The sequence below is a fragment of the Mobula hypostoma genome, chromosome 6 (assembly GCF_963921235.1).
Source record: "Mobula hypostoma chromosome 6, sMobHyp1.1, whole genome shotgun sequence".
NCBI classification, from domain to species: domain Eukaryota; kingdom Metazoa; phylum Chordata; class Chondrichthyes; order Myliobatiformes; family Myliobatidae; genus Mobula; species Mobula hypostoma.
The window spans coordinates 24,671,599-24,698,670 of record NC_086102.1 but is presented as its reverse complement, the minus strand read 5'-3'; the positions used below and the strand labels follow the sequence as shown (position 1 = coordinate 24,698,670).

Genomic DNA, 27,072 nt, shown 5'->3' with positions numbered 1-27,072 from the left:
CAGAGGATGAACCTCGACCTTCGACATTGAGGCCGGCAGACATAGAAGATGACCTGCCTGCCCTGATGGAAACAGACAATGATGAGATGATACCCCAGTGTCCCACCACCCCGGGCCACGGACCGATACATTGCTACAGAGAATGCAGTGGTAGCCAGGACGCGCCCAACACATCTTTAAGAAAAAAGCCAATATAAACAAGCTAATTAATTACGTGCCCGGCAGCACCTAATTAATTAGCTTGTTTATTTTGGCTTTTTTCTTAAAGATGTGTTGGGTGCGTCCTAGCTACCGCTGTACCGCTGCACCGCTGCATGCTTCGCGGATCAGTATCGGTCCACTGCACCACCCCAATCTCCGACAACTCAGCCTAACACACCATCATCAGTGTGCTCGACGCTGTCTTCCCGATTCCCATAAGTGATACTACACTGTACATACATTATTTCTACTTTATATAGGCTGTGTATTTTTATGTGTTACTTGGTATGATTTGGCAGCTTCATAGCTTAAAGATTACTGGAGAGAGTGTTTCTGCTGAGAGCGCTTGCGTGAGATTTTCGCTACGGAGAACAGTGCGGCAATGATTGTAGAAAAGTATTTCTGCTTTATATAGGCTGTGTATTTATCATATCATTCCTGTTTTTACTATATGTTACTGTTATTTTAGGTTTTATGTGTTATTTGGCATGATTTGGTAGGTTATTTTTTGGGTCTGCGAATGCTCACAAATTTTTCCCCATATAAATAAATGGTAATTGCTTCTTCACTTTACGACCTTCCGGCTTACGAACCGTTTCATAGGAGCACTCTACCTTCGGATGGTGGGGGAAACCTGTATTTAAAGATTAACATTATTTGTTACATATATATCGAAACATCTAAGCATAGTGAAGTGCATTGCTTTGTGTCAACAAGAAACACAGTCAAGGACTGCAAGTGCCGCCACAATTCCAGTGCCAAAATAGCATGGCCGGAACTCACTAATCCTGTCCTTGGGATATTGGAGGAAACTGGAGCATCCGGAAGAAAGCCATACAGGCGCAGTGAGAATGTGCAAATTCCTTACAGAGAGCGGCAAGAATCGAACTCCGATCAGTGATGGCTGGAGTTGGAAAGCAATTCTATTAACCATTATGCTAACTCCGCTGACCAGCCCTACCGACACCTAGTCCGGCTTACCTTCATCCCATCTGCTTGTAGAAGCACATTGCCACTGTTAAACAATGCCTTGATTTTAAACTTTGCAACTCGTTTCCAAATTGTCTATGGTCTTAGTCCTCCCAATTCCACATTGTGCTCCAGCTTAGTCAAATATCTGCTCTATTCTGTCCTCCTGATCACTACATTGATGGATTCAAAGTTCAAAGTAAACTTAATGTCTAAGTGCATATATGTCACCATATACAATCCTGAGATTCCTTTTCTTGCAGGCATACTCAATAAATCCATAATGGAATCAATGAAATACCACACCAATGGAGCAACAATGGATTGTTCCTCCATTGGCAGCCACGTTTCAGCCAAAGCTCTAAGCTCAACTTCTTTCCGAAGCATCTCTGCCCTTAAAACTTACTTTGATGATCAAGATTTTAGTCATCAGTATTAATTGCAAGTCAGCATCAAATTTTGTTTGATCAGACTACAGGGAATACTTCTGCGATTACTTCCTTTGGATTGAAAACCCTAACTAAATACCAGTTGGATCCAGAGTCCTTGTTTTAAATGGAAATTATATACAATCAATGATATTTATTTCCTACAAATACTAAACAGTCCAAAATTAGGGACTTACTTTCGAGGACTCTATAACTTGTGTTCTTAATATTATTTATTACTTATTTATCATTATTGTTTGTATTTGTACAGCAGTTGCTTGTCCATCTTTGTTTTTGTATATTTTTCATTGATTCCATTGTATTTCTTTGTATCTACAGTGTATGTCCACAAGAAAATGAACATCAGGGTAGTAAATAGTGACATATATGATCTTTGATAATAAATTTACTTTGAATCCTGAAATTCCACAAAGATAGAAATGGCGATTCCATTATCACCCCCACACCAACTACCCCAACGTTTCCAGAATTTGAATCTCAAAGGTCAAATTATAATTTTCCCTTTAATGGCACTGATGAAAACTCCAGCATATTAAACCAATCTTTCATGAACAGGAGCAGTCTGTTTAAACACCCTTGAACTTCCCTGAATGCCTGGTTGTTCTGCTATCATACATTCGGCTTAGTTCAACATTACGTAAGAGTGTTTAAATTCTCATCCTTGATTTCAAATATTTCCAGGGCCTTGCCAATGTGTAACACTAATCTCCTCAAGATTCTGAGGGAAAATGGTCTTCTGCTGATGTAACCCATCCATTTCAAGGTTCAACGCGTTGTGCATTGAGAGATGCTCTTCTGCACACCACTGTTGTAATGCATCATTATTTGAGTCACTGTCACCTTCCTGTCATCTTGAACCAGTCTGACCATTCTCCTCTGCCCTCTCTTATTAACAAGGAAATTTCATGCACAAAACTGCCATCCTACAGTTAAAGTCACTTAAATCACGTCTTCCCAATTCTGATGTTTGATCTGAACAGAACTTGTTGACCATGTCTGCATGCTTTTATGCATTGAGTTACTGCCACGTGATTGACTGATTAGATATTTGCATTAACAACCAGGTGTACATAATAAAGGGGTCACTGTGTATACACTTTTTGACTGGACAGTTTAAATCTACTACCCTCCTCTGATGTTTTCTACAAAGGGCAGACTCAACTCAGGCTGAAATTATGAAGCAGACTAGACTATGCCACACATGGATCCTTGCAATAGTGGGTTCTGTTAGATATAATGTATAACCAAGAATGATTTTGCTTTGTTTGTAATACGTGCAAGAACCAACTAAAAATTTAAATTAAATAATTGAAGCCACTCTTCAAATCAGAAACATAATCTTCAAATGAATTTAATGAATCAAATTAATCTTTATGATGGTACTAGGTTTGCTGACCACGAAGTTCTAAACTCAGACCTTAAGCCCTATCAGATATAAATCGCCATGTGTATTCTCACTAAACGGAGATAAACTAGTCTTTGAAGAATGGGTAGTTACAGTATTAATTCCCTGTTTATTCTCCATGGTGAGCTTAACTGCCAACTCCCAACATTTGAGTGGTAGGACCCCTCTCCCTACCAAGGAAAATATACAAAAATGAATACTTGTGAAAGGTTTTATTGGGAAAATTTATAATTTACTATTACAACAGTATAATTATCCTTTACTTAAGATTAAGCAAGATTGGGAAATAGAGCTTAACATGACCTTGCTAACAGAGGATTGGTTGCAAATTTTGAAGTTGGTTAACTCTTCTTTGATTTGTGCCAGTCACTCTCTAATTCAATTTAAAATTGTACATCGTTACTATTTGACAAAGGAGAGACTGTCTAAAATATTTCCTAACATTGATAGTCAGTGTGATAGATGTAAAACTGAGACGGCTACATTGACACATATGTTTTGGTCATGGTCGTGTTCTGTATTGAAAGAGTTTTGGAAATCTATTTTCTCTATAATTTCTAAAGCTTTAAAATTAATTTACAACCTAATAAATTGTTAGTTTTGTTCAGTATAATTCCTCAATATATTCATGGTATTTCTACATCAGACCAACATGTAATTGCATTTGTTACATTATTGGCCAGAAGGGCTATTTTATTGAAATAAAGATGCCTCTGCTCCCACTTTGATACAATGGTTCTCTCAGGTGATGTTATGTCTTAGTTTGGAGAAAATTAGAAGTTGAACTTTTGATCCTCGATTTGACTTTGAGAAAAGGTGGGGTTCTTTTGCCCGCTACTATCATTTGATTTGAGTTAATTAAGATGGTCCCCTTCTGATTTTTGTTTAAATGGATTTGGTTGGCGGATTGATGTTTTTCTTTTATGGAAGCTTGTATGGCGTATAGCTCCGGGGTTGTGCTCCCAATGGGTTTTTTTTCTCGTTTTTTTTTTGTTTTAGTTAGTAGAGGTTCTTTTTCCCTTTTTTCCAAAAAAAAGTTTTAACATTTTGTTTTTTCTTATTATTATTGGTATACTGTTTAGCTTGGTTAATCAGTTATTTGATAGTCTAACTCTTATTGTACATATTGATATGTTAATTTGACTACTTTAATGTATTTTTTGTTGGTTTTTAATAATAAAAAGATTTAAAAATGGAAAATATACTGTACTTTCAGCTAACAAAGTAATTTAAAACACAGTTCATTTCTCAGTGATAAATACTCAAATAAAAAAAAACATTCTTAAAGCACATTTAAAAATCAGAGGATTTTCATCTTAATTTCCAAATTATATACCATTTCTAAAACACAAAAGATTTCCAAAACACAACAGGTTCAATTCCTGTAAACTAGAAAGACATGATAATGATTCAGACAACCGATTCACCCAACACAGAAACTGAAGCCAGAGGAATGGATTCTAGCTCACCCTGTGTTTGTTTCATAGCTTCTTGATGCTCCTTGCACCACTAAGCCTGAACTGCCCTCTATCCAACTTGGGTGACTTCACACCTCATTTCCTCAGATGCCCTTTTTACACAAAACATCTAAAAAAGCATCATAGAGAATATATATAGTGCAAAGTCTTAGTAACTCTAGCTCTATGATATTTGTGACAGGGGTACAGACACACCGAACCGCGAGTCTCCAGACAAGGTCATTTGATTCCAAACAATTACAGATCATTACAAAATGTCTCTCAGGTGCTTCCCACACCCTCCCCTCTTCCTTCCCCTTTCCCACTCTCAGTCCAAATAGAGACCCATATCAGAATCAGGTTTATCATCATTCATCTATCATACTTGTTTTTTTTGTGGCAAAAGTGCAATGCAATGCATAAAATTACCATGTTGCTGTGCAAAAGCCTTAGGCAACCTAGCTATTTATATGTTCTTAAGACTTTTGCACAGTACTGTACATAAGTCTCCAGCATTAATTGATCAATTATTTGATACTAAATGATATTATCCACCTGGTCTGCAAGCTTCTTTGAAACAAGCAACATAGTCAGCTTTGTCTGTTTTGAAACAAGCCAAATTAAACAACCCCGTTGTCTTATACCACACTCTAGAGCAGCAATAATTCAAGTGGTACTGAGCAACATCCTACTTCACACAGACAGAGCTTGTTTGCAAAGCTATGTTTTCAACTTCAAGCTGATTACTGCTTGCCATTTACTTTTTAAGGACTGAAGACTGAATCCCATTTATGACCAGGAAGTTAAACACCATATTGGTTGGAAGTTTACTTCCAACTGTTTTTGATCATATTAGTGTCAGCTGCTACGTTTAAAAAGCAAGCTTAGCAACCATGAGCAAGGGGCATAAGAACTGAATAACCATCACAATTCATTTCTCATATTATGGCACGAACTTGATAGATTGGTGTGCCAGTTTTGCTGCTGTAGCATTCTGGGAACTTATGACTCTATATTTAATTTGAAAAGAGTGAGAAGTTCAAAGTTCTGTTTGCTGGGCCTGGAAGTGGAGCCGCTGAAGCCTAAGGCAAGGATCTGCTGGAAGAAGTCAGTGGGTCAGGAAGGAAATGGGCAGACAATACTTCAGATGGAGAACTTTTATCTGGAGCACAGGGTTGAGAGAGATAATAGACAGCCATGAATGAATGGCAGAGCAGAATGGGCCGAATGGCCTAACTCTGCTCCTGCATCTTGTGGTCTTACAGTTTAACGAGACTCAAAGAAAATGCACCTCAGTGACAGGTCATCCCAGATCACTTGATAGCACAGTCACTGAAACACTTTATGAATTGCAGTGTCTATTGTAGGAAACTCAGCAATTGGTGTGCACACATCGAGCTCTTTAAAAACACAAAGTTACCAGGTATTGATTTCTGTGATGCTGGCTGAGGAATGAAGGTTTGATATCACTCAATATAGTGACACTGTTTTCTTTACATGCATTCTAAGGCAGAAAACGGGGGTCAGGTTTAACATTCAGCCAGACAACAGTTCCTTGCTCTTAGTTGGACCAAGTGGCCTAAATCTGCTATGTCTTAACATCTAAATGAAGAACAGAATGACACGAAGAAATAAGAAAGAGCATTGATTGTAGGTGATCAATCCCAGGTGTGATGCTCAGAGGCTAGATGGTACGTGATCCAGTTCTATATCCAAGGACATTATTTCTCTAGCCCTGGACTCAGTGGTCACTCCAGTCATGAGTCATGCTTCTGCGTGCGTGCTTTTATGCACTGAGTTGCTGCCGTGATTGGCTAATTAGCTATTTGCATTAACAAGGTGTACAGGTGTACCTAATAAAGTGGCGACTGAGTGCAAGGTACCAACCCAGCCTGAACACAGGAGACTGCAGTAAACCCTCCTGTCACCTTACAGCTCCATCTGTGTTACACAAACATCTTCCCATTACAAAAGAGGATCAGCCACACACGCATCCCACCCACAAGCAACTGTTGCCACGGGCAGGTCAGGAGTATTGCAGAATCTGATGCAATTGCCTCTAATGGCTTTTCAGAAATACGCAAGTAGAGCAGTCAACAATAGTCACGCACACACCGACAGATTTCCTGCTCCAACTTGCCCACTCTCTCAATCATTCCTGTTAAGTGTTGGCTGTGGTTTCCTTGACTCAGTGTGGGTGGGGCACGACTTCACCATAACCAGCAGGGACTTGGTGATGAGGTGCAAGGTACTTGTGTTATTACACTGTGCTATTGAATTCTGGTCCATTTCCAATAAAATCTTTGTCACAGTCATGGGAGAGACCTGCCACATAGTCTGCAGATACAGGTCAGATGCATCTGGAAAGAGAGAAAAAAAAATCGAAGTGGGGTGGTGGGGGTGGGGGGGGGCAGTTTTCCCAACATTGCAACAATCTTCATGGCCATCTTTGTATGGGTCTCTCTCAGGAGTGCACACAACACCACCATGCAGCAGGAAAACATTGTTAGGCTGAGATTCTATCCACCATCCATTACAAAGAAAACCTGAGCCTAACTGGGCTGGTTGAACATACTCACAATATCCTGACAAGCTGGACTATACTTACAGCAACATACAAAATGTTGGAGGAACTCAGCAGGACAGGCAGCATCTACGGAGGTAAATAAACAGATACTCCATCACACTGAAACATTAACTGTTTCCCTCCATAAATGCTACCTAACATGCTGAGTTCCTCCAGTATTTTGTGTGTGTTCCTCAAGATTTCCAGCATTTGTGTCTGGACTAAATCTCCTCACACTTTCCAAGTGAGGCCACTCCTAGGGAGCAAACCTTTCAAAACAATCCCAAAGGATTGTCAGTTCAAGGTGTATTCAGAATATTTCGGAGGGAGAAGAGGATGGACCCAGTTGTCTTTTCCTCATCCAAATGGCGAATGCCATTTTGCAAAGCATTTCATTGTCCAAACAGTTGAATGGGTACAAGGACACAGCTTGGAGCTGGCAGAGTTAATCCTCTGCAGATTTTGGCACACACCTGAAGACTCAAAATCACCATGAACAAGACGGTCACTGTGCCATTCCTCTGTCCAAATTAAATTAGCAAGGGATAAATATAGGCCAGAATACAGGCAGAAGATACAAAAGACTAAAAGTCTTTACCACCATGCTCAAGGACAGCTTCTATCATACTGTTGGAAGACTACTAAATAGTTACCTAGTACGTTAAAATGGAATCCTGATCTCAATCTTCCTTCTTATAATCATTCATCTTATTGTTTACAGGCGCTGCACTCTCTCAGCTGTTATTTTACTCTGTACTGTTTTACCTTGTTCTATCTCAACACACTTTGTAATTACTCGATCTGTATGAATAATATTCAAGGCAAGCGTTTGACTGTATTTCGGTACGTGACAATTACTGTGATGATTATTCACTTTCCAGGGGCCGAGAGGCTTATTGGTAAACTCAGCTTTCTAGTACAACTGCATAACCTTCCCAAGGGTCAGAGTTGTTGGTGATAAAGTTAAGTTTTTAACAAATGCTCTTTGCTCAGCTTTTTGTTGTACAATCAATCCCAAGTTCATAATGTAAATTGCAAGCAACAACCAGTTTAAAGTAAGAGGCACAGCTTTGTAAAGTCAAGTGATCAGGAGACTTGTCTCTATTAGCCAAATTTAAGACAATAGGAGTTATGTCACTTAGCACAGTGGTCCCCAACCACCGGGCCGCAAAGCATGTGCTACCAGTTCTGTGAGGAAGCGATATGAGTCAGCTGCACCTTTCCTCATTCCCAGTCACGCACTGTTGAACTTGAACATAGGGTTGCCAACTGTCCCGTATTTGCCAGGCTAAATTGGTTTGTCCCTTACGGGACCACCCTTGTCCCGTATTTCCCCTGCTGAGGTAGAGCGTTCCTATGAAACCTTTCATGCCGAAATGGCGTAAAGTGAAGAAGCAATTACCATTCATTTATATGGGAAAAATTTTTGAGCGTTCCCAGACCCAAAAAATAACCTACCAAATAACACATAAAACCTAAAATAACACTAGCATATAGTAAAAACAGGAATGATATGATAAATACACAGCCTATACAAAGTAGAAATAATGTATGTACAGTGTAGTCAGGAAGATTAAGCCAAAACCGATTTGTGGAAAAGAAGAATCGGCACGTATGCATATGTGCACGTCACACATGCGCACACAGGTGCCCGCGCAAGGCTTCATGGTCATGGTAGTCTTTCTCGGGGTAAACAGAAGTATCCCGTCAACACACACAAAAAATGCTGGTGAACGCAGCAGGCCAGGCAGCATCTGTAAGAAGAGGTACAGTCGACATTTCAGGCTGGGACCCTTCGTCAGGATTTGACTGCTACTTTTGTCCCTTATTTGGGAGTGAGAAAGTTGGCAACCCTAACTGTAAAAGACACGTTGAGGTGAGATTAACCCTATTTGAACACCCCTCCCCTCCCGCCGGTCGGCCGGTCCACAAGAGTATTGTCAATATTAAACCGGTCCGCAGTGCAAAAAAGGTTGGGGACCCCTGACTTAGCACATCAAACATAGTAACAAGTTGGGATGTTACGCAGGGGGTCAGCCCTCACAGCATTAAGTGTGTATACTTGGGATCTCTCTCACAAGAAGCCCTTAAGACCATCTATGTAAGTTACTTTGTCCTAGTAAAGGTATCTGAAAAGTAAAACATGCAGATTATGTCATCTAGTAGAAAATAGTTTTAAGTATCAGAAAGACAGGGGGATTGTTAAGAATGACAAGGAGAATGACAGAAAGGAAAACTAGAATTCATTCCTCAACCTTTGCCATCTGCGACAGGCAACTTGTTGGTATGTATGTTATTCTACTTCATAAGAATTGTACCTGTGTTTGGAAATCTTTTGTAGTTTGTAATTCTGAAATATTTTATAAATTAAAAATCCTCTGGAAGTGTTAAATGTGTGTAAAGAATTATTTGTCTGAATTAAAAATAAAACAATCTGTGTTTAAACTACTTTGTTAGCAGGAACTATCTCCTTCTTGGTGGGGGGGGGTGTCTTCACTCAAGCTGTGAGTATTCACAACTAAATCTACCCGTAGATTTGAACCTACAACCTACTGCCACAAAGCCACAGCTTTATTTTTAATCAATTTTCAGGATCATTGGCCAGGCCAGTGTTTAATAGCTCTATTTGTCCTTGAAAAATTGATAAGCTATCACCTTGCCCTGCTGCAGTCTGGAAGGTGAAGCTATTTGCAGAGTACTGTTATTGTGAGCTCTAGGAGTCTGAACCAATCCCCGTACGCACGTGGTATATTTCCAAATCAGGGTCAAGTCAGGGGAGGCACAGTGGTGGTGTAGTGGTTAGCACAACGCTTTACAATACTGTACCAGCAACCCGGTTCAATTTCCACCACTGTCTCCTCCCACAGTCAAAAGTACTGTCTGTAGGTTAAATGGTTATTATAAATTATCCTGTGATTAGGCTAGCATTAAATCAGGGGTTGATGAGCGGTGCAGATCAAGGGCTGGAGGGCCTATTCCGTGGGGCGTCTCAATAGGTAAGTTTAATGTCATGTGCACACTGAGGTAACGGGTCCAATGTAAAACTTGCAGGAAAACCATAGGCATCTGATTGTTCGAGGGTTTGGTTAGTGGTTAATGTTTGTACACTTTTGCCTGTCTTTTCTGAGGGGAGGGCTTGCAGGTTTTAGAAGCCGTGCCACATGGAAGCTTTGGTGTGTAAGTGCAGTATGTTTGCAGAGAGCAACAGTGCAGCCATGAATGCAAAAAAAAAAGGACTGCAGATGCTAGAATCTGCAGAAAAATACAATAAACTCCTGTTAACTCTCAGGGGTTAAGCAGCAGCTGTAGTGACAGAGGGTTGCTCGATGTGTCAGGTCAAGACCCTGCATCAGGGCTGAGGACATAGAGGGAAAGTAATCGATATATCGAAGTGAGACGGAGGCGTGAGACAGAGGGTGGTAGGTAAAAGGTGAAAGGTGAACCAGATTAGGGAGGTGCAGCCAGGAGAGACAGGGAAATGGCAGGAAATGTGAAGCAAGAAAAAAGAAACCCCTGGGTTGTGTATGCGGGTGGTGGGCATATGGAAGTAGCTGGGGGGGGGGGTGTAAAAAGGGAGGAATGGATGGAAAAGGAAACAGAGAGACACCTGAGGTGGGAGTGGGAAAGAAACAAAGGTTCCTAGCAACACACATAAAAGTTGCTGGTGAACGCAGCAGGCCAGGCAGCATCTCTAGGAAGAGGTGCAGTCGACGTTTCAGGCCGAGACCCTTCGTCAGGATTCGTCAGGTTCCTAGCAGTTTATTTGCCAAGGAAAAAGTGTGTAATCTGGCACTGTAGGAACTACAACTTGTCCTGGCAATTTATTTTGCCTTAAGAGATTGAGAATGAATTGGAATAGAGCAAAACAAGGTTAAATATTGCATACAACAGGAATTCTGCAGATGCTGGAAATTCAAGCAACACACATAAAAGTTGCTGGTGAACGCAGCAGGCCAGACAGCATCTCTCGGAAGAGGTGCAGTCGACGTTTCAGGCCGAGACCCTTCGTCAGGCCTGAAACATCGACTGCACCTCTTCCTACAGATGCTGCCTGGCCTGCTGCGTTCACCAGCAACTTTTATGTGTGTTGCTTAAATATTGCATACTATGCTTTTCTCAATGAGTTCTGCTCAATTCTCTGACTTCCTCAGAGCAAGAGTTCGGAGTGTGAACTTCATATCATGCAGGGATAGGGTCATCTCTGGGACTAGTGACAATCACATTGAGGGAGAGGAAATAATGTTCTAGACCTATCCTTTCCCCCAATCCCCTCAGCTTGTGTTTGGCTGCAGCACCCTGTGCAGAATCAACACTGTGATGCCTGGACTGTACAAGGATATGGACCTTTTTCTTCTGTATATATTTTAGTTTAATTTAGTGGTACAACATGGAATAGGCCCTTCTAGCCCAGCAAGCCGCACCACCCAGCAACCCACTAGCCTAATCACAGGACAATTGACAATAATTAACCTGTGCATCTTACCGGAGCACTAGAGGAAATGCACACGATTGATAGGGAGAGCATACAAACTGCTTACAGGCGGTACCGGAATTGAACTCTGAACTCCGATGCCTCAAGCTGTAGTGGTGTTGCGCTAACCCCCCCACTACTGTGACGCCCGCTGTACACATGTGATAAGATGAAACGATGGTCTGTCTTTCCCTGTCACCTTCTGAAGTCTGCTACCAGTAAATTTAAAAGCTCCCCCACCATTACTCGGAATATTGTTCTTTTCACATTTTAGGAAGGGTATGGAAGTTTTAGAGAGGGTATAGAGGAGATTTACCAGGATTAGGGAGCTTATCTTTGGAGGGAGGTAGAGTGAGCTAGTGTTTTTCTCTTTGGAGCAAAGGAGGATGAGATGTGACTTGATCTCATGCTGTATAAAATGACAAGAGGCATTAATAGAATGGCCAGCTCATACAAGAAAGCATAATTTAAAAGTGATTGGAGGAAAGTATGGGGGGAATGTCAGAGGTACATTTTTTGTTACAGAGAGTTGGGTGCATGGAACACACTGCTGGGATGGTGGTAGAGGCAGATACATTAGGGATATTTCAAAGACTTTTGATCGGCACATCAATAAAACAACACTACAAGACTACGTGGGAGAGAAGGGCTAGATTGATCTTGGTGTAGGTTAAAAGATCAGCACAACATAGTGGTTTTGCACCTTGGTCCCAAAGAAACATTGTTCCATTTAGCTGTATACATGTAAATGGTTGAATGACAATAAACTTGAACTTGAACACATGGACTACAGACAGCAGTAATCCCTTTTCTGTACACAATCTCTCCCCAGGTAATGAACAGTTCCATATTTTATAAATGCCTTAAGTTGATTTTGTTCATAAATCAGAAAATATACAAAAAAATACTTGATATCGTAAATCACATGTCCACAGTATTGTAACGGCGACAAAGAACGAATATTTTTCTAAAAGTGGAGACAAAGAGGAAAATAGGTCCATCATTTGTAGGAATAAATGTGTGGACGTACATTGGACTTGTGAATTTAATAATATTACAAGAGCTCGATTGTATCTACAACAACTTTGGTATAACGTGTGCATATATTGGAGATTTAGACTAATTGTGGTAGGCACTTCAAAGCACTGGAAAAATAACACAACACTGCTTCCAAAATGAATTCCATCCATAAGAACCTCCCAATCTACTAGAAGGATTAGAAAACTAATCTTAGTGTCCACTTCAAAGTTCAAAGTAAATTTATTATCTAAGTACATAGAGTGTATATCACCATGTTACGACCCCAAGATTCACACAAACCTCCCTGGCACTGAACCCTAATTACATTTAATGAGCTCCAATGGGCAGGCCACATGGTTCACATTCCCAAAGCTAGATTACAAGAAAAGAGATTACCAGGTAGACAGAGGAAAATTTTCATGGATGCCCTTGAAGTCTCTTTGAATAACTGCAACATGCTGACTGCCTTGCCCAGCAAGCTAACCATATCTGCCTGCAGTTGGCCCATAGCCCTCTTAACCTCTCCTACCCATCCACATACCCATCTAGATAGCTGTTAATTGTCTCTAATGTGCCTGCCTTAACCACTAATTCTGGCACCTCATTCCAAATACCAGCAGCCTTTGCATAAAGTAACTGCCCCTGATCTCCCTCTTAACTCTCTCACTCCTGATCTTAAACTATGCCCTCTCATTTTTAGCACCCCTCCCTGGGAAAAAGACTATGTACCTCCACCCTGTCACTGGCCCTCATGATATCATATCCAGAGACTACAATATAAAAGCAAGGATGTGAAGCTGAAGCTTTGCAAGGCATTGATTGGTCAGACCACATGTGGAGTATTGTGAGCAGTTTTGGGCCCCATACATGAGAAATGAGGTGCTGATGTTAGAAACAGTCCAGACAAGGTTTACAAGAATGATTCCAGAAATGAACAGATTAACGTATGTGAAGCATTTGATGTCTCTGGGCCTGGCCTGTGTGCACTGGAGTTTGGAAGAATGAGAGAGGATCTCATTAAAACCTACTGAATATTGAATGGCCTGATGGAGTGGACAGGGAGAGGATGCCTCCAATTGTGGGAGAGTCGAGGACGAGAGGGACAGCTTCAAAATGGAAGAACGTCCCTTTAGAACAGAGATGAGGAAGAATTTTTTTTAGGTAGAGGGTGATGAAACTGTGAAATTCCTTGCCACAGGTGGTTGTGGAGGCCAATTCATTGGGCAGTTGATAGTAAGATCGTCAAAGGTTATGGGGAGAAGGCAAGAGAATTGAGTTGAAAGGGATGATAAATTAGCCATGATCAAATGATGGGTCAGATTTGATGGGCCAAATGGCCAAATTCTGCTCCTATGCATTAAGATCTTATGTACCCCTATGTTTACCCGTCAAACCACACACAAAGAAGGAGGGCCTTGACAACTGGGAATCCCTGGCCCATGTTTGCTCCAAGAGAAGGAACATTTTGGAAAGCACTAGGAACACGCAGGAGTCCAGTGTCAATGCTGAAGGGAGCAAGAATTTTCCAGTCCTCATCAGGTACCTCCTGTCTCATCTGTGAAGAGTTCATCAGCCATCTCAGAACCCATAAACCATCCCAATGTGCTGACAAAAAAAAGAGTATAGCTACACAGGTAGAGATGTGGGTCGAGTCTGTCAGCACTGATACGGGTAGACTCTTCTCCCTCTGTGACAGACCATCCCTCAGTCTGTCCAGCTGAAACACCCTTCCGTTTCTCTTACACCCTGCCATTTTACCCCTGTCCAAGCACTGATCGGTCCCCTCCCTCTTTCTTCCCCCTCCCTTCTTTGTGATTTTTCACTCCTCTCTCACCCCTTCTATTCTCCTCACCTGCCTATCGTGTCCCTCTGGTTTCTCTCCTCCTTCCGTTTCTGCCATGATCCACTGCCCTCTCCTATTGGATTCCTTCTTCATCCTTTTACCTTTTCTACCAATCCCATCCCAACTTCATGCTTCATTCCCCTCCTCCCCTACCTACCCGCCTTACCCCACACCTGGTCTCAACCTGCTAGCTTATAGTCCTTCCCCTCTCCCCACCTTATTCTGCCTCCCTCCCTTTCTCATTCTGATGAAGAGTCTCAGCCTGAAACAACTGACTAGTTATTCCCCTCCATAGAAGCTGCCAGATTACTGAGTTCCTCCAGCAATTACTCAGGATTTCATCATCTTTATTTAAGTGATACAGTACGGATTAGGTAGGCCCTTCCATCCCTTCCAGCCAGGCCGCCCTAGCAGCCCAACAACCCAAACTTAACCCTAACCTATTCACGGGACAATTTACAATGACCAGTTAACCTACCCAGTGCACCTTCAGACTGTGGGAGGAAACCAGAGTACCCTGGGAAAACCCACACATTCCATAGGGACGATGTACAGAGACTCCTTACAGACAGACGGTGCTGGAACTGAATTCCAAAATCCTGAACCCCACAGGTTGTAATAGCGTCTTGCTACCCACTGAGCTATCCTGTGCCCACTTCTGTAGAATCTCATATTTATGATTTGCCTCTCTGTCTTTCCCTCTCCACACACCTCACCCCCCCCCAACTCCATCAAAACTTTCCACAGCCCTAACCAAAGCCGTGAGTGACAGCTTTCAATAAGGAAATATTCTTGGCCTAGTATCAGCCTAAGGTGACATACCCATCCCAATTTCCCCAATTCCCTCCCTCATCCCAGCCCCACCATCCCCTGAAATTTCAGCCTACAGATCCCAGAGCTGGCATTCGCTCAGCAGCAGTATGGAAAGGTGACCAGGTCTATCAGAAATCCACCCGTTTACTTTATACTTTATTGTCGCCAAACAATTGATACTAGAATGTACAATCATCACAGCGATATTTGATTCTGCACTTTCCGCTCCCTGGATTACAAATATTAAATATTAAAAATATTAAACATCAGTAAATAATCAGAAGTTAATAACTTCTGAAATGCCCGGTTCGCTGCCGCTACTGTGCGATCGAGAATAATAATAATTAATAAATATTAAAAATTTATATTATAAATGATAAATGATAAATAGAAAATAGAAAAATGGAAAGTAAGGTAGTGCAAAAAAACCGAGAGGCAGGTCCGGATATTTGGAGGGTACGGCCCAGATCCGGGTCAGGATCCGTTCAGTGGTCTTATCACAGTTGGAAAGAAGCTGTTCCTAAATCTGGCCGTAGGAGTCTTCAAGCTCCTGAGCCTTCTCCCGAAGGATAGAGGGACGAAAAGTGTGTTGGCTGGGTGAGTCGTGTCCTTGATTATCCTGGTAGCCTACCTGCCTATAGCTAATTCTGGTCACTGAATTCAATGTTCATGTGGAGATAATCTTCTGAAAATGAGATGGTAACTTGATGCAATTCTCACATACTTGCTTTCCTGTGTTCTATTTTATTGTAAAAACTGGTAGTAATTAATCCCATTATTGGGCTCTCTCTTCACATAGAAGCCATTCTCTTCGAATAGGTCTACTTCACAACACTAACTGTTCCCACTCCTCACACCCAGTCCTGATCCTCTTGTCCCATCCTCCTCCTCACCCACACTCACTGCTCTCCACCTCTCTCTCTGTGCCCATTGCACACACCACACTGCTGACCCTCTGCTCCCGCTCGCATATCTACCCCCCAAAACCAACCCGACACTCCACCCAGATCTTCTCCACACCAGATATCAAACTGTCTCACCCATCACACCCCCTAATTTTAAGGAACCTCAAACAGAGGCACAAGAGGCTTTAGACCATAAGATGTAGGAGCAGAATTAGGCCATTTTGGCCCATTAAGTCTGCTCTGCGGGAGGCGGGAGGAGAAGATGGTGGCGCGATGCAGCACGCGCAGCTCTCCAGTGAAATGATATCGTATTTGTAAGTAGAATGCTGCGCACAATTCTGATTTGATGGAGACAGACATGAGAAGCACGGAGGAACACCTGGAGAAACTTCTGAAATGCCTGGTTCGCTGCCGCTGCTACTGTGCAATCGAGAATCTCCGGAGGGAAGGCCCCAAAATCCCCGGCTTTGCCTGCTGCTGGCAACCAAGGCTGAGGTCGAAGCGTTCGGATAGAGATGGTGCTCGGTACTCGGTGTTGGAGGCTCGAAGTTTTCGGACAACTCAGAGTCAGACTGTGGTCGGGCATGGCAGGGAGTGTTTTCTTCCTTCTCCCGTCTGCGTGAAATGTGGGATTTTTGAGAGACTTTTGAACTTTTTTACTGTGCCCATGGCCTGTTCTTCATCAAGTTATGGTATTGTTGCACTGTTGTAACTATATGTTATAATTATGTGGTTTTTGTTAGTTTTTCAGTCTTGGTCTGTCCTGTGTTTCTGTGATATCACACCGGAGGAATATTGTATCATTTCTTAATGCATGCATTACTAAATGACAATAAAAGAGGACTGCGTGTCCTCATAATCTAATCTAATCTCTCATGGCTGATTTCTTATCCCTCACAAACCCATTCTCCTGCCTTCTCCTCATAACCTTTGACACCCTTACTAATGAAGAACTTATCAATCTCCACTTTAAATACACTTGGCTTCCACAGCCGTCTATACCAATGAACTCCACAGAGTAAATCCAGCAAGAGGCTAGAATTAGTAGGAACCGGAAAAATCAGAGGCTGCATGAGGCCATGAAGGTTACATTGGCCAGAAAGGTTAGACCTTGCATGCAGAGAGATCCAAAAGAAGAATGGAAGATTTGTTTCCTACTTTGCCCAACACGTGCTCCATCATTCAATATTGGATCCCGTGCCAATATCAGTACCTATCTCCCTCCCCATTTCTGTTAGTATCCAAGAAAAATTATCAACCTGGTCTGGAATATATGGATCTGAAGGGACTGTGGGAAAACTCAGCTCAAATTCCACTGTACATGGCTCCAGCTAGAGCACATGTTTAGCCCAGGGTGGGACAGGATTCAGCTTGCCCGTGAGCCCCTTTGTGGCTGAATATCTGATTAATGCTCATTGCCTGAGCTTGTGTACAATAATGCTGTGCAAAAGACCTAGAGTGGAGAAGTGCAAAGGTTTCTGCAGGAAATGCTGGCAATTATAAAGGAAGGAATGACAAGACCAAACTGAATTTCCCTTGCAGAGCAGATTTGAAATTATGATGCTGGTGATTATATTTATTGTTGTATACTTTTTACAACATGAGCTCCATGCCAACAAGGAATTTCACTGCACCCTGGTGTACAATCAGTGGCCACTTTATTAGGTACACTGTACACTTGCTCATTAATGCAAATCTAATCAGCCAACCACGTGGCTGCAACTCAATGCAAGCTGACATGGCCAAGAGGTTCAGTTGTTGTTCTGTCCACACATCCATACAGGGAAGAAATGTGATCCAAGTGACTTTGACCATGGAATGATTGTTGGTGCCAGACAGGGTGGTTTGAGTATCTCAGAAACTGCTGATCTCCTGGGATTTTCATGCACAGCAGACTTGATGGGCCCAATGGCCTAATTCTGCTTCTGTGCCTTGTGGTCAAAAATGAAAATTGTCAAGTCTTTCTTTCATACACAGTGCAAATAATAAAGCAATGTTCTCTCCCAGTATGAACCCCATTAAACAAAAACTTCCCCAATTCTTCAATGTTGTGGATTGAGAAGAAGTAAGTAAAGAAATTATCTCTCCATTAGCCTTAAGGGAAAGAATACAAGTAGAAGCAGGGGTAGGTCATCAAGTCTACACACTCATGACTGCACTTATCTTCTGAAAATCACCCCTTCAATCTCCACAAAAAAACACTAAGAGTTAACTGGAATTATCTGCAATAATTTCTACTCCCTACCTGTCCACAAAAATATATTCAGTGGCAACTTTATTAGGTGCCTCCTATACCTAATAAAGTACCGAAGTGTATGTTCATGGTCTTCTGCTGCTGTGGCCCATCCACTTTAGATTCAACGTGTTGTGCGTTCAGAGATGTTCTTCTGCAAACCACTGTTGTAACTCGCCATTATTTGAGTTACTGTCACCTTCCTGTCAGTTTGAACTAGTCCGGCCATTTTCCTCTGACCTCTCTTATTGACGAGGTGTTCTCACCCACAGAACTGCTGCTTATTCAGTGTTTTTTTGTTTTTCCACAGCATTCCCTTTAAGCTCTAGAGACTGTTGTATGTGAAAATCTCAGGAGATCAGTTTCTGAGATACTCAAACCACCCCGTCTGGCACCAACAATCATTTCACGGTCAAAGTCACTTAGATCGCATTTTTCCCCAATCCTTATACTTGGTCTGAACAACTGAACCTCTTGACCATGGCCGCGTACTTTTATGCATGGAGTTGCCTCCACGATTAGCTGATTAAATATTTGTACTAATGAGAATGTGTACCTAATAAAGTGATGACTGAATACATTTATTCTTAAAGAAATAGTGTTAATGTCATTGTTATTAGCAGTATGAATGTTTTGACATACCCTTTTCATTTTTAATGAGCTGTTTATCTTTCTGAAAGTCATGAACATGAAAAATTAATATAACTAAATATTGATTTAAACCTACAAGAAATTGCTCAGACTTTAGGAACACTTTATCAAAACAAACTGGGTTGTTGTCTGAGAGAAGAGGATGAGAAAATATATTTGCATTAAGATTTGCCAACATGATGCAATTAACCCTGACATCGCAAAGTTCTTGACCAGACATAGATAGACAGCCAGTATTTTTTTCCCAGGGTTGAAATGTCTAATACCAGAGGACATACAGTAAGGCAAGATGGAGAGTGGTGGTGGTGGGAGATATGCAGGGCAAGTTATTTTTAAAACACGGAATGATGGGTGCCTGGTATATGCTTGCTGGGGTGGTGGAGGTAGATGTGGAGGCAAATACGAAAGAGGAATTTAAGGCGCTCTTAGGTAGGCATGGGAAATGCAGAGGAAATGCAAGGATGTGGCCATTTTTTCGGCAGAATAGCTGGGAATTTGTTTGTAATGTGAACGGCCGGTCCCCGTGTTCTATACCAATGTCCATCATTGATACATTGATAGATATTGCAGTATTTTACTGTTTCTTAAGAAACAGCAAGATCCCACAACACAATGGGATAATGACGAGATAATTCATTGATATTAATTTAGGGATAAATATTGGCCAGGATGCTGGTGATGTCTAATTTGCTGTTCTAACCTCTAGTTACGGTTTCAAAAAGGATCTCGTGTTTTCCCAGCGTATATGATGAATATGCTCTTCTTGGGCTTCCAGCCGGGTACAGGTATCACTTTTAACCAACGTTTCAATGACAATCTCTGCCATCTTCATCCTGATGAAAATACAGAGATTGTCATCGAAATGCCAGTTTAACAGCCCATGCGAAAGACAGAACTGTGGTAATGCAGACTTTGCTCAGATTTTTTTATTGTAGACTCTGGAATACAACATAAATCCATCCTTGCCTTCCAAGGTGAATGCATTTTTATATATCAAAATATACTTTATTTATAATTTTGAAAATTACAAGAATGAACGGAGCCATGCCTTTCATTCTTACGCTGAGACTTGGTGCATTATACTGTGTACTGTTCGGTTACAGTCCTTAATGTCTCCACTCATGCAGCCTCCTGGAGTGGTACACTACCACAATCGAGGGGCTTTCTCGCCCAATCTGGCCCCTCACTCTCCAGTAGCGGGACAACCCTATACAGCGCCCTCCCCCACCAAGCCCTTGCAGTGTGTTCCTCAGCAAATACTCCTGCAGCTGGAATGTGCCAGCCGGCAGCATTCCCCCACGGACATCTCGACATGCTAGCAGAACAAGTGTTACCACTGTGCTATGGCTTTTTGACAAACATTTCCCTTTGGCTTCTCCTGACTTTCAAAGGCCTCCTTTGTTGCCTGCACAACATTCCTAATCCTTCTCCCCTTCACCTGGGATTTCCTTTATTTAGGATGTATTGTCATGAAAAACCAAGAGCCTGAAGTGGTAATGCTCACTGGAAAGGTTAAACCGTAAAATATAGCAGCAGAATTAGCCCATTTGGCCCATCAAATTCTCTGCTGACTTATTATCCCTTTCAGCCCCATTCTCCTGTGTTCTCCCTGTGACCTTTGATGCCCGTAATAATCAAGAAACTATCAACCTCCACTCTAAATATGGCTAATAACTTGTGGCCTCCACAGCTGTCTGTGGAAATGAATTCCAGATTCACTTCTCTGGCTAAAGAAATTGCTCCTCATCTCTGTCCTAAAGTGATGTCCTTTTATTCTGAGGCTGTACCCTCTGGTCCTATATTCACCCATTATATGAAACATCCTCTCCACGACCACGCTAAGCCTTTCAATATTCAATAGGCTTCAATGAGATACTTCCCCCACCCACCTCATTCCTCTAAACTCCAGTGAACACCAGAGCCACCAAATATTCCCATGTGAACCTTTTCACACCTGGAATCATTCTCATGAAATTCCTCTGGACCATCTCCAATGCCAGCATATCTTCTTAGAAATGGGCCCGAGATAAGATAAGACCCAAGAAATAGCAGATGCCTGAATCTAGAGCAGGGGTTCCCAAACACATTTATGCCATGGACCCCAGGTTGGGAACCCCGATCTGAAGCAACAAATAAAAATCTGCTGGAGGAACTCAGCAGTCAAGCAAAATTCCAGACTTCAGATGAAATTGAGAGGGACATATAAAGCTAAAACTGGGGGAATGCAGACATTCAGAGGGTTGTAGGGCATTTAAAGAGAGGTGCCTTCTTCCAACTTTTTTTTTCGAAATTTTAGATTTGATCAGAAAGTCTTCCTTTTTTCTGGTCGTACCCTCAAAATGGACTGCCCAGTCCTTTTTTTGTGTTTTTTTAATATAGTATAGTGTGTTTTTTCTTCATTTAAAATTCAATGTTTTTTCCTCCCTTTTCATGAACTGATAAGAGGAGAATCACTGGTTTCTTTTTTTATTATGTATTTTACACTAGCTTAACAATATGTATGATTTTGATAATGTCTATCTTAATCTTGGTTTGTATTGTTATTGATATTATATTTGAGATAATTCTCCTCTTGTTTGTACTTAAGTTTCTTTTAATTCAATAAAAAGACTAATAAAGAAAGAGGAGAGGGTGACTTGAGTTTAAATAAAGGTTAAGAGTTTAAAAATCAGTGAATCACCAGACTATGATAGAATATAAATTACTTGGAGATGGGTCATATCAAATCATCAAAATTGAACAAGAATGGGCACCTACTGTGTACTTTCTAGTCATACCAGCTGGGGACGAGGAAATGGTAGAATACATGAGTTTCCACCCCAGTGAGAGACAATATCTTATGGTGAGAAAACATATTAATTTTTTTAAAAATCTTCTGCACAATATTTAAGAATCTTTAAAAGGATTAATCTCTATAAAATTAATTTCTGGTGATGTTTTAAAAATTAGGTCAATGTATATTTCCATAATCACAAATTCCACATTACAGAATTGCAATGGATGTATATTCTTTGATGCTGTGCAAGCATTTTTATCCTGTAACAATTATTTATTCAGCACCTCAGTGTGATGGTAATTGTCCAAGGGACTTAGAACATCAGACATCGGAGCGGAATTAGGTCATTTAGCCCATCGAGCCCACTTCACTATTCCATCATGGCCAGTGTGTCCCTCACAACTCTATTCTCCTGCCTTCTTACCATAACCTTTTGTGTCCTTATTAATCAAGAACCTGTCAACCTCTGCTTTAAATATACCCAATGACTTGACCTCCACAGCCCCCTGAGACAACAAGCCCTACAGATTCACCACCCTCTGGCTAAAGAAATTCTTCCTCATCTCTGTTCTTAAGGAATGTTCTTCTATTCTGAGTCTGTGTTCTCTGGTCCTAGACTTCTCCACCGCAGGAAACATCCTCTCCACATCTACTCTGGGCCTTTCAATATTCAATAGCTTCCAATGAGATTTCCCCCAACCACCACCGCCCCCTCCCCCCCCCCCGCGGTATTCTTCTAAACTCCGGTAAGTACCAGACCCAGAATCATCAAATGCTCTTCATATATTAACCCTTTCATTACCAACATTTTTGTGAACCTCCTCACTCAGAAGGTAGAGTGTGGAATGAGCTGCCAGTAGAAGCTTAACCCTAATCATTCTTGTGAACCCTAACTCTAACCCTAAGCCAGTGGAAGATGTGACTTTGATTTCAGCATTTAAGGGAAGTTTGGATAAATACACAGATGGGAGAGGTGTGGAACCCATCTAGTTTGTGCTGAACTATTATGCTGCATGGACCCAAAGTGCAAATTCATGGGGGGGGGTGGTGGAGACGTCGACTCAGACCATGAGAGGCCTGCGTCGGGCATTTTCATGCCTTACAAGGCGCAGATTGGAAGTCTGTGTGGGGCGCCACTCCTCACACAGACACTACAGCAATGTGTGGTTAAGTGCCTTGCTCAAGGACACAAACACACTGCCACAGCTGAGGCTCGAACTAGCGACCTTCAGAACACTAGACGAATGCCTTAACAATTTGGCCACATGCCCAACTCTAACTGATGGGACTAGATAGAATACTATTTCAGCATAAACTAGATGGGCCAAACGGCCTGTACTATGCTGTACTGTGACTCCATAAAATGACTAAGGGCCATGTGAAACCAGAATGAACAATTTTCATTGCTCTTGGGAACTGCTACAACGTTTTCACTTGCACCAAATCTGGATTTATTCCTGTTAAACTATAGGATCCATTGAACTGAAGTCTCTGAACTAACTTTGATATAAACAGAGGCAAAAAGCAAAGTAACCCAGTAAGGTTCTGAAAGGAGCTTGAGGGCAGGGAGGCTGCCACATTTCAATCATGCCTGTTGACCAGGATCTCCATCACAATACATTCTGTCTCACACTGTCTGAAGTTAATAGATTAAAATGGCTGTTGTCCATAAATCCCTGGGAAACTAATCTGACTGAGACAAATACGCATTTGCGAGATGTTCATTCAGCATACACTATTACAACAAGGAACTGCCCACCCAGATCAATAACACTTACACCTAGGGCAGGGACAAAAGTAGCAATAGAACCAAAAATAACAAGCAGGAAGGGAGCAGTTTAAAAAGCCAGGTGAAGTAAAGGGCAGGCACAATAAAACAACAACCTGCACTTATACAGCACCAGGAAACTGAAAAAACAGAAGCACAATCAAACATTGCCACCAAGCCGCACGAGTGAAATTATTGTAAATGATCAAAAGCTTGGTGAAAAGGCTAGGTTCCCAGAGGCGCTTCATCCCACCTCTCAATAAGGAACGATAGTCAGGCTCACAAAGGCAACTCCAGAAATTCCGACCTAAACAGTTAAAAATATGGCCACCAGATATGTGTAAGACCATAAGACACATAGGAGTGGAATTAGTACGCCAGTGCCTCTAGTTCCTCAGGAGACTAAAGAATTTTGGAATTCACCCTTTGGCTCTCACCATGTTGAGTTAGAGAATTCAGCCCAGTACATCACAGGTTTTCCAACCAATGAGCACATCAACATGAAACGCTGTCACAGAAAAGCAGCATCTATCTTCAAAGGTCCTCACCACCCAGGCCATGCTGTTTTCTCACTGCTGCCATCAGACAGAAGGTACAGGAGCCTCAGGGCTCGCACCACCACATTCAAGAGTAGTTACTGCCCCTCAACCGTCAGGCTCTTGAACAAAAGAGGACAACTACACTCATCTGTTGACATGCTCCCACAACCAGTGATCTCACCTTACGACTATCTTGTTATTTTATGCTTTTGTGACTTATTTATAGTTGCATTTCGATAGTCTGTTGCCTCTATGCTCTTTCATTGGTCCTGTTTACAGTTACTATTCTATAGATTTGCTGAGTGTGCCTGAAGGAGAACGAATCTCAGGGTTCTCTGTGCTGACATGTATGTATTCTGATAATAAATTTTACTTTGAACTTTGACAGATGGGCCATGGATCTCATTTGGATTCAAGACTTTGTATGGCATCTGCTTTGCCCAAGACCGCAAGAAACAGCAGAAAGTTGAGGACACAGCTCAGCATATCATGGAGACCAGTCTCCCCTCCATGGACTTTGTCCTACTTCACGCTCCTCAGTAAAGCAGCCAGCATAACCAAAGCCACAACTCTCTTCTCCCCACTTTCACTGGGCCAAAGTTGCAAATACCTGAAAGTACACACATACTGCTCTGCTTAAAGACCGATTATTTCCCGCTGTAGGTCCTTAGATATGGAACTGGATCAGGTACCATCAGGCCTCTGAGCTTTACACCAGGGATGGATCACCTACAACAGATGCTTTATTTCTTCATTTCACTCTATTCTCGATTTAGACCACAAAACACAAGAGCTGAATTGGGCCATTCAGCCCATCCAGTCTATTCTGCCACTCAATCATGGCTGATTTGTTATCTCCCTCCACCCCATTCTCCTGCCTTCTCCCCACAACTTTGCCAATCAAGAACTTATCAACCTCCACTTTAAATACACTTGGCCTCCACAGCCGTCTATAACAATGAATTCCACAGAGTAAATCCAGCAAAAGGCCAGAGGTAGTAGGAACTGGAAAAATCAGACTGCATGAAGCTGTAAAGGCTACATTGACCAGAAAGGTTAGACCTTGCATGCCGAGAGATCCAATAAAAGAGCGCAAGATCTGGAAGCAGAACTTGTCTCCTACTTTTCCCAATGCCTGCTCCATTATTCAATAAATGTTAGCGGATCCCATGCCAATATCAGTACCCACCTCCCTCCCCATTTCTGTTAACATCCAAGAAAAAATTTCAATCCTAGTCTGGGATATATGAATCTTTAGAGACCGTGGGAAAACTCAGCGCAAATTCCACTGAGCATGGCTCCAAGTAGAGTACGTGTTTAGCCCAGGGTGGGACAGGATTCGGCTTGCCTGTGAGCCCCTCTGTGGCTGAATATCTGATTAATGTTCATTGCCTGAGCTTGTGTACAATAATGCTGTCAACGGCGCCCAATGAAGCAAATGTAAACTTATCTGAGAAGGAGCCAGCCCTTTTGGGCAGGGTGGTGTGAGAAAGTGTGGAGGGAGTGCGTTTGCAGATGTGGGAACCGATCAGCTATCATTAATGGGATCGACTTCAAATCAAATCCCACGGGAAACCATCCTTTCTGTGAATTTCACTGTCAGAGGGAGCTACACCACAAAGACACGGAGACTATCATACACATATATACATATAAATAATGTGTGTGTGTATAAGTCCTTAAATCGAGTATAGAAAGTATATATAAATAGGTGATCGTGTATTAAAGTGAAAGCTAGCTTTCGCACTACCTTTCCGTACAGCCTTCTCACTTAACTACATCGATTTAAAGACTACGTTTTTACTTTACAAAACTGCGCACCCAAGGTCAGGAATTTTCGTCCTTCAAACTCTTTACGCGGCACGTAAGGCTTATGACTTACTTCTCATCCACATGAAGGCTCGGGGGACATTTGATAGCCAGCCATGTTTTCCAATGAACGTGACGGACCTTGTAAACCTGTCCAAATCCACCGGATCCAACTTTTTCCCAGCTCGCAAACTCGTCAGAGTCAAAGGTCTTGAGCAGGCCCATTCCCCACGTGGGCTGCTCCTGCTTCTCCATAGTTTTGAAAAGTTTCTTTTGACTTTCCTCAGAAAAATGTCTCCCCTTCGCCTTCGTTGTGTGTGTACAGTCTCCTATTTTCACTAACAGCTGCACCACGATCTGTCTGGTCAGGTGCTCAAGGTGTGTTCATTAACTCAACGCTGACATCATTTCCTATTGCAACATGAAGGTTAACCACCCTTTCGGAATTCGCAGATTTTTTTCACTGTTCTCTTACTTTGCCTGCTCGTCGCCGGTCTTAACGCACAACTCAGTAACGGATGACGCATTCCCGGTGCAGGACCGGCACATTCACCACTAGGTATACACAGAGTCCAGTTCACCATCACTGACATGTCGTGAAATGTGTGGTTTTGCCACAGCAGTGCAGTGCAGCAGATAAAAACTACAAATTGGAGTAAGAAATGCATATTAAAATTAAAGAAGTAGTGCAAGAAGAGACATCAAAAATAGTGAGGTAGTGGCTCACTGTCCATTCAGAAATCTGAAGGCAGAGGGGAAGAGGCTGTTCCTAAAAAGTTGAGTGTGTGTCTTACTGGCTGAATTTCTCCACATTACAGTGGATCCGATCCTTCCATCTCATCTTCTTCAATTCTTCAATCCTTTCTTCAGTTTTCCTTTGCATGCCGCTATTTAGACGGCAAGGTAGCAGAGCAGTTTGTGTCATGCACAAAATTTGCTGGAGGAACTCAGCAGGTCAGGCAGCATCAACGGGGGAAAAAGTACAGTCAATGTTTTGGGCCAAGACCCTTCAGAAGGACTGGAGGAAAAAAAGTAGATTGAAAAGGTGGGGGAGGGGAGAGAGAATCACAAGGTGGTGGGTGAAGCTGGGATGGGGAGGGATGTATCGCTTTCACCAATCAACTTCCCAGCTCTTTGCTTCATCCCTCCCCCTCCCCAGTTTCACCTATCACCTTGTGCTTCTCTCTCCCGTCCCCC

At 42.1% G+C, this 27,072-nt stretch overlaps 1 protein-coding gene across 1 annotated transcript in view; it reads right to left on the bottom strand.

Moving 5' to 3' along the window:
* ripk4 (receptor-interacting serine-threonine kinase 4) overlaps nt 1–26,349 on the bottom strand; it is a 59,278-nt gene extending 32,929 nt beyond the window's left edge. Inside the window, exon 1 of the mRNA XM_063050431.1 lies at nt 25,949–26,349. Within this exon, the coding sequence (XP_062906501.1) occupies nt 25,949–26,130 (182 nt within the window). The 5' untranslated portion in view covers nt 26,131–26,349. The remainder of the gene's footprint in view (nt 1–25,948) is intronic.
* Nucleotides 26,350–27,072: the final 723 nt, after the last annotated feature.